General features: G+C 53.6%; 4 protein-coding genes across 4 annotated transcripts; 1 reads left to right on the top strand and 3 right to left on the bottom strand.

The window, feature by feature from the left end:
* Positions 1-882: 882 nt before the first annotated feature.
* BDP81DRAFT_176418 (citrate synthase) lies at positions 883-3080 on the bottom strand. Its single transcript, XM_060582217.1, has 5 exons — positions 2894-3080; positions 2746-2810; positions 2488-2681; positions 1684-2427; positions 883-1621 (listed from the first exon to the last, which is right to left on the bottom strand). Exons 1-5 carry the CDS (start codon positions 2999-3001, stop codon positions 1323-1325), a joined length of 1410 nt encoding a protein of 469 aa, XP_060447990.1. The 5' UTR covers positions 3002-3080; the 3' UTR covers positions 883-1322.
* Positions 3081-6145: 3065 nt separating this feature from the next.
* On the top strand, positions 6146-9001 carry BDP81DRAFT_447086 (uncharacterized protein; the record flags this gene model as incomplete). The annotated part of the gene is made up of 6 exons (XM_060592141.1): positions 6146-6283; positions 6366-6611; positions 6857-6959; positions 7053-8232; positions 8290-8479; positions 8531-9001. The coding sequence occupies 6 exons, from the start codon at positions 6146-6148 to the stop codon at positions 8999-9001; spliced, it is 2328 nt and encodes a 775-aa protein (XP_060447991.1).
* Positions 9002-11702: 2701 nt separating this feature from the next.
* On the bottom strand, positions 11703-15646 carry BDP81DRAFT_343384 (uncharacterized protein). Its single transcript, XM_060586058.1, has 3 exons — positions 15237-15646; positions 15007-15144; positions 11703-14925 (listed from the first exon to the last, which is right to left on the bottom strand). The coding sequence occupies exons 1-3, from the start codon at positions 15570-15572 to the stop codon at positions 11938-11940; spliced, it is 3462 nt and encodes a 1153-aa protein (XP_060447992.1). The 5' UTR covers positions 15573-15646; the 3' UTR covers positions 11703-11937.
* Positions 15647-16755: 1109 nt separating this feature from the next.
* BDP81DRAFT_420879 (AMP-binding enzyme) lies at positions 16756-19539 on the bottom strand. The gene is made up of 3 exons (XM_060589882.1): positions 18720-19539; positions 17070-18657; positions 16756-17013 (listed from the first exon to the last, which is right to left on the bottom strand). Exons 1-3 carry the CDS (start codon positions 19144-19146, stop codon positions 16911-16913), a joined length of 2118 nt encoding a protein of 705 aa, XP_060447993.1. The 5' UTR covers positions 19147-19539; the 3' UTR covers positions 16756-16910.
* Between the last annotated feature and the right edge of the window lie 1414 nt (positions 19540-20953).

Below are 20953 nucleotides of genomic sequence, written 5' to 3' on the forward strand. Positions count from 1 at the left end.
GGAAAGGGAGCTGTGCAGCCTGCAACATTGGATATCAACCAGAAAAAGAAAGCTCCCAAAACTGGAACCTGTGGAAGCTCAAGCAGGAGAGAAGAAAAACAGGGTCCGTAGGCCGCGCATCAACAGTCCGCCGTGCCACGGACTGGCCCGTGGGTTCTCCGCCGACTACACCAAAACGGGCACTAAAGCACTAAAGGCACTAAGAAAAGGCAAGCCCCGCCGGTTCTTTTTGGAGCTCTCAACCTCCCCAACAGCTTCCAGCCTTGTCCCCATCTGGAGAGCTCAACGCAAAATTCCGTGGGGATCTTCCGACTGCGAAAGCCTCAACCGCCCCGTCCCAGACTCCGTACCTCGCAGCCTCCCTCTGGCTGCTAGCATCCAATTTCTCGCTCATCGGCCATACAATTGACAATCCGTTTGGCATCCACAGCCACCAATGTCCATCAGTGTTACCGCGTCAGCCTCACGGTGGAAGGTTCACACTCATCCAATTAAAGCCACCGTCTCCATCACATTGCACAATCCCGGAACTACATCCCAGAGCCGGACGGTGGATCACCTCGCTGCACCAGGTTCCTCTTGTTCCTCAAGAGCTTTTCTTTCCACGCCGGACATCGATTGGGGTATAACCAACCCGAGGTGTGGGTTCCGATTACTACTTCGTACAGTAAGACTACATATTATGTAGTACAAGGTGGTAGTTCGAGATTATGTAAGACATCACAATATTGAAAGTGACACGAACTCCTGGTGTGCGCGCGTGCCTGCAGAAGCTCGACTCCAAGCTTGGCTTGCATAGCTCAAGTCCGGCCGCGTGTCCAAGCCATCGCGCATGGCTCTTTACCCGTGTACCTGTCACGTCCAGAGGCGCGCGCGCACATCGGCAAATTCATCCCCTTTTCCCACTCCGTCTCAACATCGTCGCATCATCATGCGTCCCAAGCTTCCAAAAATGGACCATGGTCAGTGTCACAAGTAGATAGTAAAGCAAGGACCAAGAGAAAGAACGTCTTGTTAACTTCAAATTCGTAAATGTGTATTCGGACGCAAGCCAGCCTCGGCCCCAAGGTAACTAAAACAACCCAGTAATTCCCGGTAAAAAAGCAGCCCTTCTCGGTATTGTACAAGCGCAGTGGATGATATCGCCCAAAGCTTTTCTATCCACCCTGACTGAAACAACACGCTGCCTTTCATGTCTATTGTTGATCGCTCATGCGACCCTGATGCCTTTTCCACGCACGCAAAATTACTTGCGTCCGCAGCCGCGTCTCCTGTTTTCTCTTTCCCGTCATCACCTTCTTCTGCTAAGCGTACACGTACGTTTAGACCTTCTTGACAAGCTCGGCCCACTTGGCAGTGGAGAAGGACTTGGGGCGCTCGATGGGGGCACCGAGGGCGCGGTCGATGATGAGCTGGGGAAGGACACCGATGGCGCGGGAAACACCGAAGAGGACGGTGTAGTAGTTGGCCTCGGTGAGACCGTAGTACTGGAGGAGGACACCGGAGTGGGCGTCGACGTTGGGGTAGGGGTTCTTGGTCTTGCCGTGCTGGGTGAGGACCTCGGGGGCGATCTTGTAGACCTGGGAGACGAGCTGGAACATGGGGTCCTCGGGCATCTTCTCTGTAGGGTTGTCAGTATTTCATTCTGTCGAGTCTGGATTGTCATTCATGGTGGATACGTACCCTGGGCGAACTTGCGCTGGGCAGAGTAACGGGGGTCGGTCTTGCGGAGAACGGCGTGGCCGTAACCGGGAACGACACGGCCGGCGTTCAGGGTGGACCAGAGGTAGTCGGTGATGGCCTTGTCGCTAAGGTCGTCACCAACAACCTTCTTCATCTCAGTGAGCCAGTTAAGGACCTCCTGGTTGGCAAGACCGTGGAGAGGACCGGCCAGACCGTTGAGACCAGCAGCAACGGAAAGGAAGGGGGAGGACAGAGCACTGCCGACCAAGTGGGTGGTGTGGGCAGAGACGTTGCCACCCTCGTGGTCAGTGTGGATGGTGAGGTAGAGACGGAGCAGCTCGACGAAGTCGGTGTTGCTGCCGAAGCCGAGCTGGTTGGCGAAGTTGAAGGAGTAATCTTTGTCCTTCTCAACAGCGGCGACCTTGCCGCCCTTGAAGACGTTCTGGTAGATGCGAGCGGCAATGGTGGGCAGCTTGGCAATCAGGTCCATGGAGTCCTCAAAGGTGTATCCCCAGTAGTCCTTCTTGTTGACACCCTTGGCGTAGGCCTTGGCGAACGAAGAGGTGTGCTCGAGGGCGGTAACGGCCAGGGAGAACTGGGCCATGGGGTGAAGGTCGGTAGGGCAGTGGTCGATCAGCTCCTCGACGAACTTGGGGATGTCGGAGCGGGCGGCCCACTCGGCGGACAGGTCGCGAACCTGCTGCTCGGTAGGGACCTCGCCGGTCAGGAGAAGCCAGAAGAGACCTTTGAAATTCTGTCAGCAAGGCGATTGATTGCGAGAATTGTCGCGACACGTAAACTTACCCTCAGGAAGGGGCTCCTTGCCACCGGGAGCCTTGGGGAGGAGCTCCTGGCACTCGGGAATGGTCTTGCCGCGGAAACGGATACCCTCCTCGGCGTCGAGGACGGAACCCTCCCAGACAAGGCACTTGATGCCACGGGCACCACCGTAGACCTGGTCAAGGGTGACCTTGTCGATGACCTTGGAGCCATGCTCTCTGCGACGGCGAGGTTAGCAGGTGTCAACGTTGCGATAAGGGGACTCAATGGCCATGCACTCACTTTCTCAGAGCCTTGACCTCCTCAATCTTCTCGGGGAGAAGCTCAGCGAAGCGCTCCTTCAAGGTCTAGATGCGAACGTGTCAGCTTCACGATACCCGAGGTAGGTGGCCCGGACGGCCGGAGGAAAACAACAGCAGCAGCAGCTTACCTGGTTCTTGGAAGAGTAGCAACGAGCAGCGTTGAAAGCCGAGACCTTGAAAGGGGAGGCTCTGAGGGAAGTCCTCAGAGCAGAGGTGGAAAGACGCGCTACAGACATTGTGAGAGTATCGTGAGGCTTCGGGAACTGGTGGAGGATGAAGATCGGAAAGGAGGGAAAGAAAAAAGACGCAGGTAATGGGATAGAAAAAAATATGAAGCAAAGGCGCTGCTTGGACCGGGGGGCCGCCCTCGGGGGGTCACGTCACAGGCGTGGCCGGAAATACCAATGTACCTCAGCGGGCATACGGGTTGTCTCTTAGGCAGGGTGAGGTATTTACGCTAGGTGTTTTGGCGCTGCAGGTACATCTGCCATCCATCTTACACACCCGGCCGATTCCATGTTGCCCTGCAGTGCTCCCCCAACGTCGGTCCAACCATGGAATTTTTCCTTGAGCTCTCAAGCTGCCCAGGGCCCCAGATGCAGGTCGAGACCGTCCTCCGAGGTATTCAACGCGCCAAAGCGCTCAATTTGCGATGGCGTACAGGAATTGAGTGAGAGGCTCAGCCGCCGTCCGGCACTCCGTTGACCTCCCTTCCATTCAGACCAACTACCTACTCCGTACCTAAGGTGGGTAGGTCACTTACCTTGCTTCTTGACAACGGTGTGCCTTACTCGAGCAGGTTTCAATTGCGGTGGCGGACGACCTCTACGCCGTTGATACCTGAGGTAAAGACTCTCTTTCCTGGTCTTCAAGCAACGAGGGAGAATCAAACGCCGGCGAGGCGAGCAGACGCGAAAGGATACGTACCTTACCGGCTGCAATGTAAAAGTGTCCAGTGTCCCCCGTGTCCCCCGTGTCCCCCAACCGGCGACTCCAATCAATCTGTCCTGTCAATCTTGGGATCTCAATCTCTCTGAACCTGTCTCCGTCTTTTTACGTAGCGTCTCTCGTCGGCCCCACCGGAAAATCTGCATCGCGCACTCCAGTTTGTCGTTGCTCCATTCTCCAGTTTTAACTCCCGTATCACAACGCCCCGTTCTTGCGCGCAAAAAGCCGAGATAAGTGGATATTTGGGCGGCTTTTCTCGGAGTATCCGCTCTTCGTCCGAAGGTCAGAAGCCAAACTCCAAGTATCTGTTCAACACAACATCGCAGCCTTGACTTTGTAGGAAGCGGATCGTTAGCCAAGGACAATGCGCCTCACGGTGAGACTAGACGACGGCTGAATTTTGAAAGGAACTGAGTACCCGGGCACTTGGGACTGCGGCCCGGCCCCCAACGAGTCCGCGCTTCCTCACCTTACTCAGTGTTAACCCTCGTCAAAGAGTATGTCCGGACTCAGCGCCTGCGGTCCTGTTGTCATTGGCAAGTATCCGTCCGGAGCCAACGTCAATGGGGGACTTGTCGATGCAAGTTGTTGCTCTCCTCCGAGCCCTGTCTCGTGCATCTCCCGTCAGCTCCGAGGCTCCGTGACCCGCCGCAGGTGTGGCATGCGACCAATTAAAGTTGTGTATTCGACCCTCCTGCCTGTCTGGGAGCGAACTTCCACCACGGCACAGCTCGACCGCCTCATCCGAGGAAACTCATACCGGTCACATATCCGTACAACATGGAATAAAAAGAGGCTTCCGTTCGTCCACAGCAAAGGCAGATGGTGTGGCCATGCATCCCGGCTATCACGTAATCTTGATATAGTCGGATAGGTATGTAGTAGTAGTGAGAAGTTGTAGCGATTGCGCAGGAATCCGTGAAGCTTCAGGTTTAGATACAGCTGATAAGGAGTATTTTCACAATCATCTGCCGACGAGCTCAGCTCTGACTGAAAGAGTTGTGTTGCCGGGGAACTAGCACACCTTCTCCAGATAATTTAGCAGGTGGGTATTGCCCGCATACGGATGTGGATGAGAACAATAAGGAGACTGGCAGAAATAATTGCGGGTGAATGTGAGCGTGACAACAAAGACAATTGCTCTCCCCGTTGTTGTCCGGGCCGGCGACGCCAATGTGGACGGGAGTTCTGGCCAATCTAGGCCAATCCAAGTGCCGAGCCCCAAAGCATCTCCTGTTATTTCCATATTGGCACAATTGAGACGCTTGTACTGCATCGGCCTTTCTCACTTATTATGAAAGCTCTCACCAGCGTGTCGCGATCCATCATCGATCTCCCATTTTGCGGTAGAACCTCGGCGGTGGAACCATCATCTCGCTTCAGGATCGGCTAGTCAGCAAAAGGTTGATGCCTCAGCAACTTTCTTTTTGGCCTTAGGCTGAAAGAATTGGAGCACGCACCCGACCGCAGCAAACGATGTGAGCTCTTGCTCTTGATGACTTGATGACAAAGATGTCATTGATTTGATTGGCGCTGTGGTCCCCAAGAATAAAGCCGTAATCACGGGCACACCTGCCATGTGCCACCGCCCTCGCAAGCCTGCAACACCTCACTCAGAACTGGCAAGCCTCCAGCGCCGTCTCCAAACGTGTCCCAGCTTCCATTGCATCCCCACTTCTGAATCTCTTCTTTTCCAACCACGACTCCCCCCTTCTTCCCCCAAGAAAAACTGACGAACCTCCAGCGCGACGCTGCACCACGCCCATCCCGTCCGCGGCCTAAGATAACTGTATTCATCGAGACTATCATCGTACACTGACGAACATCGTATTTCTCCTTCGAGGATCGCTAGAGTCCGACCGTGGGTGAAATCAAATCAAGTAGTAGACCGTCGACGGCTCCTGCCACTTGAAAATCTCCTCTTGTGACCTCCTTGGACGACTCGTCAAAAAGGCGTCGCACGCTCTGTTCGTACAAAGTAGAGAGTCATCCAATCCAGGAACTCGATCCATTCGTACCTTAAGAGTGCTGGAAACAGTGCCGTCGCGCGACATTTTGGGATACCTTATTTCTGCCTGCGCGGTTTGTAAAACAAAATACACACAAAAAGTTGTTGATCGAGGGAAGGAGCGACCGGGACGTACCTGCCTGATTTATCTAGGAAAGAGCGTTGCACCTTTTTCTCTTGACTACTTCCACTTGGACGTCGCGTACCTCCCCGCGCTCTCAGTAAACCTCTTCTTGAACAACCCTTCTTGCAGGCCGCATCGAGAAAAAAAGAAGCTACTGGCACTTCGTCTGTTTTGCCTCGAGCGCCTGCCCACCACAACCAAACTACCTACCTTCTTCCCAATCGTACTTCGCTCGCAGACAAACTCCTGAGGAAAACACAACAATATCGCCATCACCATAGTTGCCAGTCGCCCTGCAGGATGGCTGCTCCGACTTCTGCTGCCGCTGCTGTGGCGGAGCTAGAAGCCGCCCTCGAACCCATGCAGAATTACAAGGCTCCTGGTGTCACCGCCAACCGCATTGCTAATATCACTACCATCTGTGTCGACAACATTCAGGTACGATACGATATCGAACGCAGCGTCGCATCTCGCTTGCCTAGTCAAGTATCTACACTAACCTCTAAATCTTTCTCTGTAGAATGAGTCGGTCCTCATCCAGAAGCTGTATACCACGTTCAAGAAGTTTTCTGCTCCATACAAGCTTGGAGTCCTCTACGTGATAGACTCTGTGATGCGCAAGTGGCTTGACCAAGCCAGAGTGTCTGGCCAGCCTGTTGATGGTTCTGCGAGAGATGGAACCTTTGGCGCTGGTTGCCACCGAATCACCGGTCTCATGCATACCCTCATCAGTGACATGGTGCAGTTGCGCCTCGAAGGCCAAAAGGTACGCATCAAATGTTGCAGTTTTGAACAACCCTCCGCTACAATCCTTTGTATTTGCACATCTCATAACGGCTTCAACGTTGACCGGGATACCTTTCGCCCTTCATCCTTTCAGCTATCTCATACTGGAGAAATGTGAGGGTGAACGCTTGAGACTCATTCAGATACGTTTATGGGTGTCTATGGGTTCTTTGCTCACTGTTGATATTGATGAACAATCTACTTACACTGCTGCCCTTTATGTAGGAGAAATTGCTTAAGCTGCTCGAGATATGGCGTAGAGTCGCCACCTTCTCTCCTGACGTCCTCGATGATTTCCAGCGGAAGATTGAATCTTCGCCTGACCCGAGTATGTCACCATTCCACCAGACGATCAACAGGCTTCATCGTCCCCATTGTGCAAGTATAGATTCAAGTTTTGCTGACTCCTCTGCCCGTTCAGTTCAGTCCTACACGCCTGAGGGTAGTCCCCCACCAGGCTTGGTCGAGGCCATGGGCTATAGATCCAAACAGACGGCTGCCCCCTCTGCTCAGCCCCGGCCTGCTGATGCCAATAGCATCATCGCCAATCTGGCCAAACTTACACAGTCCGTCCAGAGCCAGCCTCAGACACAGGGCTACGGCCAGCCGCTGAATAGTCAGAGTCAGAGTAACGGACATGGCCAGAACTTCGCCCAGGGTCACAATTACGGCCAGACCCATGGCAATGACCACACTCGAGCTGCTTACGGCCAGCCTCAAGGCAACGTCCAGCCCCCCGCCCCGGCTCAGACTCAGACCCCGGCAGTACCTCAGAACTTGCAAGACTTGCTCTCTAGACTCCAGAGCTCTACTCCACAGCAGCAGCAGCAGCAGCAGCAGCAGCAGCAGCAGCAGCCGCCGCCGCCTCCTGCTCCTCCTGTCAACCAGTTCCAGCAGGCTCCGTACTCCATGCCTCCCTTCCCCGGTGGCCCCACTAACCCAGCGGCTCCGTACGCATATGCCCAAGGCCAGACTCAGGCTCCTCCTGTTGGTCTGCCATTCCCAGGAGCTGGCCCTCAGCCTCCGCAGGGAGTCAACGGTCAGCAGATGGCTCTCATGCAAATGTTTGCCAATTCGGGATTCACCGCGGAGCAAATTGTTGCCGCGCTTGCAGCTGCGAGCAACCAGAATGGCGCCGCTTCTACGGGACCCGCACCCTCGACCACATCTACTCCAGTCCCCATCGCCGCTCAGAACTACTATGGCAGCGGTCAGGGATGGGGCGGTCCTGTTCAGCCCAGTGGCACCAGTGGGGTGTCTCGCTACGAGCGCAACACTGGTGGAGATGGGAGCAGATATCAACGTACATCCCGGTCCAGATCGCCTAGCCGTCGTTGGAACTCTGGCGGTTCTTCTCATGACCGTGACAATGGCTATGACCATGGACATCGCTCCCCGGACCGAGGCCGTCGTGATAGTAGAGACAGTCGCTATGGCAGCGAATACCGCCAGCGTAGCCCTCATGGAAGCCACAGTGCTTCTCACGGTGGCCGTGCTGAATCGCGCCGTGGCTCGGATGCCAAGTGGATTGATTATGACCGTAATCTGAAGCCTGGGCACATCAAGGTTCTGAGCCGCACGCTGTTCGTCGGCGGTGTCAAGTAAGTATATCCGGAAGCATCTCCACTCACCGGAACGTTGACTGACAGCCTCTACAGCCAGTCTGAGCACGAGCTTCGTGCCATCTTTACTCGATTTGGCCAGGTTCAGTCTTGCATCGTTAACAAGGACAAGCGACACGCCTTCGTCAAGATGGTCTCCCGTGAGGATGCCGTTCGTGCCAAGGATGGTATGGAGATGCGTGCCAATGGCAGCGTGCCCCAGAATGACGATGAGTCGCAGCTGAGAGTAAGTCTTCATGACCTCTGTTTACCAATCTTCTCGACTAACACAACCTAGACCCGCTGGGGTGTCGGCTTTGGCCCGCGTGACTGCAGCGACTACCGTACGGGTGTTAGCATCATCCCCATCAGCAAGCTCACCGAGGCAGATCGCAAGTGGATGTTGACTGCCGAGTATGGTGGCAGTGGCGGTAAGCCCATTGACGAGGGCATGGTCGTCGAGGAGCCCGATATCGAGATCGGCAACGGCGTTTCCTCCAAGGCCATTAGTCGCCGCATGCAGACCGACAAGAGCGGCAACCACGGACCTCGTTCCACTCGTGGCGGCGGACGCGAAGAAAGCCGCGAGGACCTCGGTCGCTGGCGCCGTGGCCGCGACCGTGACCACAACCGCCGTGACGACAAGAAGTTCTCTTCGGCCAACTCTCAGCCGCTTCCGCAGCAGTTTCCCTACGGCATTAGTACCTTGCCCAACGGCATGCCCGCGTACCCTCCCGGCTTCGCGTTCCCGGCCGCCAAGGACAATTAAGTTTTCCTCCTCCGCGGCCTCTCGGATCCGTTGACCGTTGTATATGGAAAGGAAAGGGGGGTTATACTTTATTTGCTTCTGCATTTCGACGTCCCTTTGGACCCTCGCGAGCTTTGGCTTTTGGCCTGCGATAATCATGGATGTGTGCATTGGGCCGGCGTTCACATGGGGTAGGAAGGAGGGCAAGGATATTAAGGAGGGAAAGGAAATACCCACACCAAAAGTAACTGAGCTCGTTTGGAGAGGAAAGGGGGTGGATCAGGACTTCGATTTTTTCGATACCCGCACACTATGATGCCTATCGTAGTTCTTGCTGGCTTTTGGGCTTCAAGGGTTTGGTAAACTGATTCTTGGTTGTAGGGTGACTTTCACTCGAACCTCCATCTGTAACTTAGGAAAAGAAAAGACTATTTGAGTCTGCATCTAGTTCCCTGAAACTTGGTGATGTTGTGGGTGATCTGGACACTGTGGTAGTCCGCAAAGAGCACCGTCGCCCAAATTACTCTTATAGCTACATCGGCCATTCGAATGGTAACGAGGAAGGCTGCTCTCCCACTTGACTTGACCGTCAGATTTGACACTGAAAGAAGTGAGAGCTTGGAGTATTAGAATCCATAAACGGCCCATGTTCGAACCATTGGGTTACGGAATGATATAAAGAAGGAAACTCGTGACAGTATCTTAAGCTGGGGAAGAATGAGGCTAGCTAGTCAGGTCTCCTACCGCCTTCCGATGACAACTGCATTTCGAATGTTCTGACAGCACCGTGCCTTCCCTCCTTATTGACCGTACCTTCCATACGCGACGTACCGCCAGGAAGAAGGCTATATACCCCCCCTCAATCCCATTCTCGTCACCACAACCAGCAGGCGCCCGTCTAGGCCGACGGGTCAGGTCCAACTGGGATGGGTGGGGGAGTGGTATATGGTCAACAATTCCCAGCATGCGCACCAAGAGATGTAGCCCCCAGTTCAGCACCGGGGGGGTGAACTCTTTTTTTTTCTCTTTTTATATCTCTTGGAGAGTGAGTGTAGGATAAAGACATTCTCCTTGGTGTTATTATTGCCGGCCAGTCTTCCTAGCCCGCTTAGGGGGGGGACCTATGTTTCCTTGGCTCCTGCTTTGAGATCCGAAGTACTAGAGGAGTTTAGTATTTAACCGGCGCCATCGCTCCAAGGGTAGTAAGTTCTGCAATTGTCGAGTTCTTGTTCAACGTATGACTACATCTGCCTCGATCTTGAGGACATGAGCGTTTCTGCCCGACACAAAAGCATGGCTAAGGAATACCATATACACACTCTCATATATCACGAGGTTACCAGTCAGCTCAAGCCGGTTCCCTCTCATAACATTCCGCCGGCCCTTTCATATTCATTATAGATCATGCAACGCGAGGTAAAGCGTGATTGTTAGAGAAAATAGACCGCGCTTAGTTAGATGGATACGATCGATCCTCCAAGACTTAGGAAAAATTCCTAATAACACACACACACACACACGCACACACATACCCCATGGCTGTTGACACCTGGGTTTATGGCCGCCGTGTGCTGATAGGAGGCCACGCGATGCCTTGCCCTGTTTAGACAACGAGGAGGTCTAGAGGAGGCATTATGTAGGTAGGGAAGGAGACAATGTCAATGAAAGCCTTGTTCTCATCCTGGTCGGGCTGAGATGGAGCTAATTAGGGAGGGAGGGAAGGCTCCTCGGTGTTGTCGTTACCGCCTCTCCCTGATCCGCTGGGGGGAATCATCTCGAAACATCACCCCTTTGTCCCTGCCTTGTATTTTGACGTCCTGTATTGGGGAGGTATTTAAGCAGCGCTATTGTTCTAGAGATGATAGGAGTCTGCAGCGACTTGTACCTCCTCGGTCCACGACAATGTAAGGCCTCAGTGAAGTTGACGACGACCTGATGCACTGAGACAAAAAGGATGGTCAAAGAAATCTTTGATGCGTTCCCAACGTCGCAAGTTAGCTGAAGTGCCAGTACCTTCTCTTGTCGCACCCATTCCGTCGCTGCCTTCGTATTCGTGACAGAATTAACCATGCGACGGGAACATGAGAGGGAGCAGGGAGTGTATGAGAATAAGGACAAAGGGCTTCCCTAAACAGCACACCTCTCGAGCGTTCGTCAAGGAGTGTAGTGTACATAGGCACCATAACTTCATGCAAGTCCTTCAGATGACCATGACGGTCATTCTGGCCCTGTTGGGCACACTGGTCGTTGTGGAAGTGATTCCTGCTTATCGTTGGTCCTTATGATTTCTCAATGTTCAGCTTCAAGAATACCTATAAGGCAAGAACAAGAGAAGTATATATTAAGGTCAATACCTCCTGCCGTGTGAGTATTGATAGAGAACAAGGCACTTGAAGCTTTACTTGAGACCAAGCGACATGGTACCGCCTTATTATGCCCTTTTACAAATGTCATAACGGCGCCCTTTCTTCGGAACTAAGGTGCCGCGTTATTACCTTGTCCTTAGAGGCCGTCTATAAAATACTTCTTAAACCAAGCCTTGACGATACTGAGTCTTGCTGGATTATTAAAGTACTATAGAACTGGTTAGTCTCAATGAAATGGTAGGTATAAATGATAAAGAGAAAAAAAGCCCCTAAGCTTAAGGGAAGGGCTAAGTAGCAGCCTTGTTATCAAGATAGAATCAAGAAGCTAATATTTCACTTTATTTATAGAACCTCAGTTTAATGTCGTAAGTCTTGGTATTCATCTAACAGAATTATTTACATCCTCTCAGCTTATAAAAGCCATCAGCTAGGTGAGCTCGTGTCTGATAAAGGCAACATCGGCCTTCTAAACTCATAAAGACCATAAGCTAAACAAGCTTGTATCCGATAAGGGCAATATCAGCCCTTTCAGCTTATAGAGGCCATAAGCTAACCAAGCTTATATCGAGGAAATGCAATATCAGCCCTTCTTTAAAGTGTTTCCGCTTCTTCCGAAAGCGTAGCCCAAATGCTCTTTTCGAGGTCCCCTTCCTCGTATTCGTAATCCCAGCCCTCATCATAAATAGGATCGTCGATATTCACCTGATCCATGAGCAAATCAAGCTTCGTTATCTCGTCAAGCCCCTGCAGATCCAAGTCCCTCGCCACGTTCCCCGCATGCCGACGCTCGAGCGCCACGGAGCCCACGTCGGTCAGCGGCCGGAGACGGGCGAGCCTTAGCGACCTGCGGCGGAACATCTTTTGGTTCTCCTGTTGAATCTCTTCGACTTTGGCTAGTAAGGGCTGGGATGCGTCGCCCTCAAAGTGCGATTTGGGACAGTGCAGGCCGAGCGTGGAATATGCCGGCCCCTGGATGACGCCGACGGTGGCGTCTGGGTGACGGATGAGCTGGCCAGAAGAGAGCATGCTTCGTCCTCTTTCCACGCCCGTCTTGGGTTCTTGGTTTTGCTCCTGATTCTGATTGTGCGGTGCCGGAGGATCGGCGTGCTCGATGACGGGAATCGGACGGCGCACGGGACGACGAGGTCGCATACCCGGCGGCATCGGGGGTAGGACGAACTTGGCTGGGGGCTCGTCCTCCTTGTTCAGCGAGAGGAGCATCACCCGGCCACTAGCGTCTCCGATAGCAAGCCTCGAGTAGCATGGAGAAAAGGCTCCGCACGCTATGGCTCCAGGAGCTTCCAAGAGGTCCCGGACTAGGGGCTGCGGCAAGTTGCGTACGTTCCACACCTTGACTACTCCGTCTGATCCGCCTGTATAGAAGCGGTCCGCAGTGGTGCCCCACGCCGTGAACTTGACCCCCACGTCCACTTCGTCTCGATTTCCCAAGAGTTCGTCAATCGGCTTCTTATGCCGGAGAGCGTGGATAGGCTTGTCACCTCGCGAGGTATCCCAGACGTAGACCTTTCCATCGGTGCAAGCCGCAGTCACGTATGAGCAGAGGACGCTATTGGGCTTGATCGTGAGCTCGTTGATATCCTTGGCCGGGCAGTCCAGGCACTGCATCTCACCAAAGGCAGTATCGCCTTCAGGTATCAAGCTAGGGCGGAAGACCCGAATCTGCGTCAGAGTCTGGTCGTCGACCATCAACCCGGCAGGCGATGTCGCCACGATGAAGCTCGGTAGGGTGGGATGCCAAACCACCTCAAAGACGTTTTGTGTAGATGCCGTCAAGACCTTGATCTTTTCGCCCGTGAGGCAGTTCCAAAGACAGATCTCGCCGGTGCTTAGCTTCTCATCAGGAATGTCGTTATCGTCCCCAGTGAGACTGCGGGGAGAGTAGCCAACGAGGAGCAAGTGTTGCACGCCTTCAGCTAAGCCCCATTGCATCGTTGCTGGGAAGTAAGCCCATTTCTGGGTCGCTGTCGTCTCCTCGTTCCCTTCATCCCACGCTCTGGAGCCTGTGAATATGTGATAAGGGCTCTGAGATACGTTGTCGTTGTTAACGCGGTAGACTCGGACAGCCTGGGTGGACACATCAGCGGCAGTCGCCACCATGCCGGATTCATGCTTAGAGACAGCCACGAAGTTGACGTTGCCCGCGTGTGCCCAGGTGCCCAAAGCCTCCATGTTTGCTCCTCTGTCGTCGAACTTCCACACCTTGACAGTCTTGTCGAAACTTGACGTGTAGGCACGGTTGTTGGTGCGATCGTAGTCAGAAGACACGACGGATGAGTAGAGCCACGGGCTCTGACTTTCTCTCATAGCCTCTGTGGAGTTCTCGCCCTTCTCGACAATTGGTCGAGGGATTCGGTGGTCCGGATACGCCTGAAGCTGGCCCAATGTCGTAGAGCAAAGCAAAAGGTTGCCAGCCTTGTTGTATTGCTGGTTGTGCGAATCGGAATGAGCCGTGGCACCGCAGATGAAGTTGGTATCTGAGGTCCACACAATCGTCATAATGTCACCAGCGCAGCCCACCCACTCTGCCCGCATCTCCATATCATCTTCATGAGCCTTCCTAAACTCATTGGTGAAGTTGACGTGGCGACGCATCCGGCCAAACCCTCTGTTGCCATCGATTTCTCGCGCCAACAGGAGCGCAGAGATCTGACTGGTACGCTGTGCCTCGCCCTGCTTGTCGGACTCGTCCACCTCCAACGTCAGCACCTTTGGATGCCGGGCCGGGTTTTTATGCCGATTCGCCAACTCGTCGAGAAAGTTCCGAATCGCAACGCGGTCTCGCTGCGCAAGCGTTCCCTTGAGCTCAATCATGGGCGGTATAGCCGTGAGCAAGTCGGGCCGCTTCCTCAGCATCTTGCCCAGCTCTCTGTCCGTATCGTTTCTCCGCTTACGCTTGACCTTCTTATCGCACATGGCCCGCACTATTCTCCGTACGTCGTCCATCTCGTCTGGCGTAAAGTCGACGTGGAAGGGCAGTGAGCCCAGCGCTGCCGCCGCTGGTACGTTTCGGACAAGCTTGGATGTGCCGCGAAGAATTGTCTGACGCTCTTCCGTTGTGGTGTACGGCCGCCGCGCCATCGTCATCCAGGCTACTTTGGCCTTGTGGCCTGGAGTAGCCGCCGCTTTGGCTTGTGAGTCGTGTGCCTTCCATGACTTGAAGGACCTGGCTTGCGCCCTCGTTCTGTAGTTCGTTGACGAAACGGCGACGGTCGGGGGTTCTATGGCTGGAGCTTGAGGCTCTGAGTCGGGTTCTTGCTCGGGTACTAGCTGAAGCCCTTGTTCGGGCACCGGCTGAGGCTCTCGTCGAGGCTTCGGTGGAGGCTTCGGTTTAGCCTGTTTCTTCGCCGGCCGCGGCCCCGGTCTCGCTGGGGCCGTCGAAGGACCTTGGGCAGCAAGCCTTGACCCGCGATATCCGTCCGGGTGGAGGGGCACCGGAATACCACTAAAGATAGCAGGATTGAACTTGAAATTCCGACCGCGCGGCGCGGGTGTATAGGCAGGCGGAGGCGGAGGAGGAGGACTAGTAGGAGTAGGAGGGTTCGGCTGTTTCCTGAATTTCTGAGACATAAGTCAGTACTACACTCGCGTATAGCCGTCCTGAGGCGGTGCGTAGGTACGTGTAAAAAGGTCAGTCCTTACCTCGTGATTGTCGCAATAGTCTTTAATACAAAAACGCGCGATGAAGACTAGCTCGTTGACTGCACTTTGGGTCAGACGGCCATCGTTGATGTCGATTATTTCGTCTTCTATAGCGACACGGTACACTTCCTTGATCACCTGTAGCCTTGGTGTTAGATAGTGCACTTTCGAGGGCGAAGGGTGAGGATACGAGAGAGGAGAGGGGAACAGAGAGAGAGCGTTCTACTTACCGTTCGAGCGATCTCTGCGACCTTGAACTTTTCCGTCGGAAGTTCGAGCAGCGCCTGAGTGATGAATGGCCTGACCTGCTTATTCAGGTACTCGGTGTACATCTCTGGGTCACCACCATTCGGGTCGACAGGACACTTGGGGCCATAGTCTATTCGAAACCTCTTTCGAGGCGGTTTGGTCTCTGGAAGCCGTGAGCTGGAGGCTGGGGGAGTCTTGTCGTCGCCATCGTCGTCGTCGTCGAGAGTCAGGTCAATGATGTCGGCGGTCCTCTTCGGGGCTGCTGTTGAATCGATCGACGGCGTAGCAGTTGTTGTATCCCTCGGAGTCGCAAACATTATTGCGATCCTGAGAACGGCGACGCGTGGTCGTCGTCCAGCCAAAATTCGGTCAGCGCGCGCGTAGAGGTTCGTAGACGCGTAAACCGGCAGTTCGTCAAGTCGCAGTTAATTAGGATAAAGGTAGCTATAACTGGAGTCAACAGAGGCGGGTCAAGTGGAAGTAGCAAGAAAAGTGGACCCATGCACCTTCTCGATGCTCGCAAGGGTCTAAAACAGTCTTATGTAAGAAAAACATTCTTTTCTTAAAATCTAATAATTTTAGAACTTTTAAAAATAGATTTTCTTTTTAATTACTAAACTTTCAAATATTTTTTTCGAAGAAAAAAGTCTAATTATTTTACAGCGAAATATTAAATCAGTGTTTATTAATAGCTTTAAAGATTGTCCTAGCTGGATAGTAAGTAGTCAAAGGATTGTTCAACATCAAAGAGATGGTTTAAATGTTCGAATACATCGTGTTCAGCTATCAAAACGCCTTACAAGGATCAAAGAAGATGTAAGCATTTGCGACGGCCCATTGAGCTGATTAGGTAACGAGAACCTCGGCAAAACAGCCCAGTTCCTTCCAGAAACCATCAAAAGGTCCAGAAACATAATCTACAACAAGTAATCCAAAGATTAATCATTGCGTAGCTTGTCATACGAGTAGAAAAAACTTGAAATCAAAACATACTCGGCGCTGTCTTGCGCTCACATGTCGTGTCCCCCCAGCAGCCATCGCGTCCATAGAGCGTAAACGTCAAGCACTGAAGCTTAAATGCGCCAGTACAAGAACGGTCCACTCGAATGGCCTTAGAAGGACGTTGAATCAAATAGCCGCCCCCCCCCCCCCCCCAATGCCGTCGTGTCGCACGTCGGACCGGAGCGCCGCCATTGGCTTCGGAGGTTATCGGCCCCGCAGGTGCCTGATGCGCAGTTCACGCCGGCCGCTCGCTCATGTAGCAGGCGCTATGCGCGCACTTTGCAGATCAAAGTCCGAAAAGGCACATGTCGAATTTCAGAAATGCTCGGTGTACGGATGTTGGGGAGACCATGTATGTACTAGGAAGATGTCATTAATAAACGGAAAGATTTATAGCAGCATGAAAACAAATCTTCTTCATCTGGCGCTATAAAGCAAAATATGCATTAAAGCAGTACACAAGTAGTCAATTAATATCAAACCATGTCTTTTGAAATAGCCTTCACTAAAGTAGGAATACGGGATTTTTTTTCTTTCAAAAATATTGGACGTAAACTCTAGAAAGCTAATAGATCATCTTATATGGTACAGCATTGCCCGCCTATATATGACACGACATCATCCAACGCCAATCCTCTACATAAAAAGACCTTCTAAAGCTTGGCCTTGGTCGACGGCTCCGCGTTGACCTCTTCATACATCTGATCGATCTGCGCCCTGAACGCCTTTGCGGCTTGCGGTCTCTTCATCTTAAGACTGTTTGTACTTTGGTTAGCAGGTGTCCATGTCTAGTGTCAATAGCTTCCACTTACGTAGGTGTCAACAGTTCGTTCTCGATGCTGAAGGGGTCGATGGTGAGGTAGACACTGCGCACACGCTCGTAGCTGTTGAACTTGTGTTTCTTGCCAATTCTGTCAAGCTCTGCAAGCAGAGCCTTCCTGACCCTGTTGTCGGCGCCAGCTGCCTTGATTGCTGCAATGTCGGTCTTGTCGATGGTCTTCTTCAAGATCTTGCTTGCGAATGGTGCAAAGTTCTCAGGGTCGACACCAAAGACAGCAACGAGCGCTGACTGAGACGGGTCACCGTGGACGTATGCCATGGCCAGCAGACTGCAGCTACCCAAGTAGACGTTCTCGATACGCTCAGGGGAGATGTACTCTCCTTGCGACAGCTTGAGCACGTTCTTCTTGCGATCGACGATCTTGAAGCGACCCATGTTGTCGACCTCGGCAATATCTCCAGTGTGGAACCAACCGTCTGCGTCGAGGGCCTTGCTCGTCTCCTCCTCGTTCTTGTAGTACTCCTTGAAGATACTGGGACCACGAAGGAGGATCTCACCACGGGGGTAGGGCTTGTCTGTGACGAAGTAGTCAAAGTCGGGAACCGACTCCAAGCAGACCTCGTTGCAAGAAGCTGGCGGTCCGATGTTGCCCAGGGTGAAGTCACCCTTCAGCTGAACGGTCGAGACGGCGTACGTCTCCGTCAGGCCGTATCCCTGCACAAAGTGGTTGCCGAAAGCCGCGCGCAAGAACTCGTGAACATCGGGGTCCAACTGAGCGCTACCGCTGATCATGCTGTGCGCCTTCTTGAGGCCGACAGCAGCACGAACCTTGGGGGTCCAGATTCTGTCGTACAAGAAGTGAGAGTTGCTTGCCTTACCAACGGGTTGCTTCATGTTGGCCTTCTTGGTGCTGACAACCTGGCGGGACAGGGACCCCTTGACACCATCTGCCTCGATGGTGGCGGTTCGGATGGCCGAGTTGAAGCGGTTGTACAGACGGGGAACAGACATGAACCCTGTGGGTTCGAGAATCTTCATGTCGTCTACCAGTCCAACGATATCGCCACGGAAGAAACCAATGCAAGCGCCTTCTGCCAGAGCAGTCTGGTCAACCATTCTTCCGTAAATGTGAGCGAGGGGTAGGTAAGAGATGTGCACGTCCTTGTAGGTAACGGTGCCGGCGGATCTCGCGGCGGTGAGGCCTGCAACGGCGTTGCCGTGGGTCAGGACGACACCCTTGGGCATACCGGTAGTTCCAGAAGTGTAGTTGATGGTGACGTAGTCGGTCGAGCGTGGGGGGCGCATGGGACGACCAGACTTGAGACCCAGCTCCTCGAGGTTTGCCATGGAGTAGATCTGGATGCCATTCTGGGCAGCGATGCCGTTCAGAACGGACAGCTTGGAGTAGCCAGCCTGCTCGCCGTCGTCCAGAGAGTCAAGGCACACAATGAGCTTGAGTGATGGGAGGCGCGGGGCAAGCTTCAGCAGGACGGGGATGTGCGGCAGCGAGGTAGCTACGCAAGCCAAGCTGGCGTGGTTAATGATGTATTCGGTCGTGTCGGGGCCGAGGGTCTCGTAGAGAGAGACGGTGAAGAGAGATTGGGATGCAGCACCGAGATCTGGTTACTTCGAGTCAGTATGCAGTTTGCGCCTCGTGCTTGGCATGTGACGGCCAACGTACCAGCAATGTGCCACTCAGGGCGGTTTTGCGACCACAAACCGACACCGTAGTTGTCGCTGGTGATGCCAATCTTTTGGTGAATCTCAATCAGACCGGCGCCGAAGTTCTTGCGACGCTCGGCAACCTCGGCATAGGTAGCCCAGGTGTACTTGTTCTCCCAGTCCTTGGCTGCCGGGTTCCATGCTCGGTGGCCCAAGCACTTGGCGTTCGGGCGCTTCTTGGAGGACTCCTCAAACAGGTCGTGAACGGTCTGGACGGCGGGATCAAAAGTGGACAGCAGAGGGCCGTCGCGGAAGCGCCAGTGACGATAGATGGCACTGCGGCCTTCCTTCTCGGAGCCTGGGATGGGGACTCCATAGGGCGAGCCAGGAGGCGGCGGGTTGGCCAGCTCCTGTATGTATGCGGCGGTGTCTTTTGTGGGAGCCATTTTCGAAGCGACAGCGGGAATCTGTGGGGGAGTGCTGGCAGCCGAGGACTGTTGGTTGCGTTGCTGACGAACGATCTACCTCGATCTCAATGCCAATTCGTTGGGGCGGTGACAGTGCAGCAGGATGTGGCGCAAAGAAACGAGACTTGACACTGGAAGCCTGGAGGCGAGATGTAGGCAGGAGATGTACGGGAGGGTAGAGATGAAGATGGTTGGAAGGTGTCGAGACGAAAACGTTTGGAGAGAAAAGAAAGAAAAAAAAAAAAAGATGAAATAAACAGAAGTAATCCGTCTGAGAAGGGATTTAGGACAAACGAGGGGGCACCTGTCTTGTTCAAGGTTTGCGTCTGCAAGAGTCGAGTCGAGTCGAGCCAGGTGCGCGTCGTACCTTAGCTACTTCGTACGGGGGGGGGGGGGGGATTCGGTTGTCGCTGCTTGGCCTCCAAGTGAGAAGGTGCAGGAAACGGAGAGACGATCCAATGAGCGAGGCCGAGTTTGGGAGCGTAGGCCGAGGCACAAGTGCCCAGAAGAGCGAATGGTGCCACTCCAAGGTCTCAAGGTCCTCGGCAACCCCAGATGGTGAGTGCGCTAAGGGGTGAACTACAGCTGTAAAAGGGCGTTGATAGGCTCTAGGGGGACCCGCCATGGGGGCACTGGACGCAATGGCTTGCGGGGGCGCTGGGGGGCTGGCGGTGGAGGGAGTGGGAGCTGAAGCTGGGGGTTCTGGGTCGGAGATTCGCAAATAATGGGGAAAGATACCCCGTGGTTTCCGTCATGACCTCACCGTGAAGTGTCCACGTGGAGAAATGCATCTGCTGTTGGCCGTGTGGCTGCAGCTCGTAGGTGACATTTTGCTAGGTAGTGTACTGTCTATGTACTCGGCCTTGGGAAACCCGAATCAACATGTGAGTTACACCAGGCCAGCCTCGAAGTTGCGATATACCACATTCCCGCAGTTCAGGAGCTCAAAAGCTGTAGTGACATGTTAGCGGGGTTATGCATATGGGGGAGGCTTAATTTCCCAGCAAACGGGGATCAGTCATTCATCCACTCTTTACAGGTAGATCCCCGACAGCGGAGCTCTCGTCCGTCACTTCCCCTGAGCCTTGAATACTATTTGAATACTAATCGAAATCCCCTCCTTTGAAATGGAATACCATGAGAACTAAACATTGTCTTCCATCACGAATATGAAGGTTCCTATTTTTCTATGCCTCAATGTCAACTATATCAGCTCATAGTGCGTACTGTCAATTGATGCACACACTGGAGACACAGCCAGCCAGCCTGTGAACGAGACTGACAAGCCCAATCTGTCACATGCCAGAGCTGGACTCTTAGGTCCGGGCGCAGGACTTTATGTCTTACTCCGGACGGAGGTCATTGGGCACCCGTACCCGAAAGGGCCGAACAAGTCCGGGTCCCACCTGCTTAGGTACGAGAGTCCGCCCGCCTTGAGCCGCATCAGCGGACGGTCGAAGCCGTACGAGTAAATGCCGAAGTTCTGCCAGCTTTCTCTACCTTAGGTGCGCCCAGTTCCTATTGGGCGGGCAGCGGAGGGTGAATTCCGAGGGACTTGCAACCGGGCTGACTAAAGTGTCCGAGATCTTGCCAACACTTAGCTGGCTACGTCTCGCTTTGCCTTTTCTCATTTCATTGTTGAAAGATTCTTTTGGGATTGATATGTGACGAAAAGATGCAAAATCTGGTAGACGGCGGGAGTGGATGGTAAAGGCGCAAGTGCCTATTCTTGTACGTCGCCAGCTGTCTCTCTAGGCCAGTGTGGCCAAGAAAGCAACGAAGCGCA

This window comes from Colletotrichum phormii (assembly GCF_030913505.1).
Source record: "Colletotrichum phormii strain CBS 102054 chromosome Unknown BDP81scaffold_5, whole genome shotgun sequence".
Lineage (NCBI taxonomy): Eukaryota > Fungi > Ascomycota > Sordariomycetes > Glomerellales > Glomerellaceae > Colletotrichum > Colletotrichum phormii.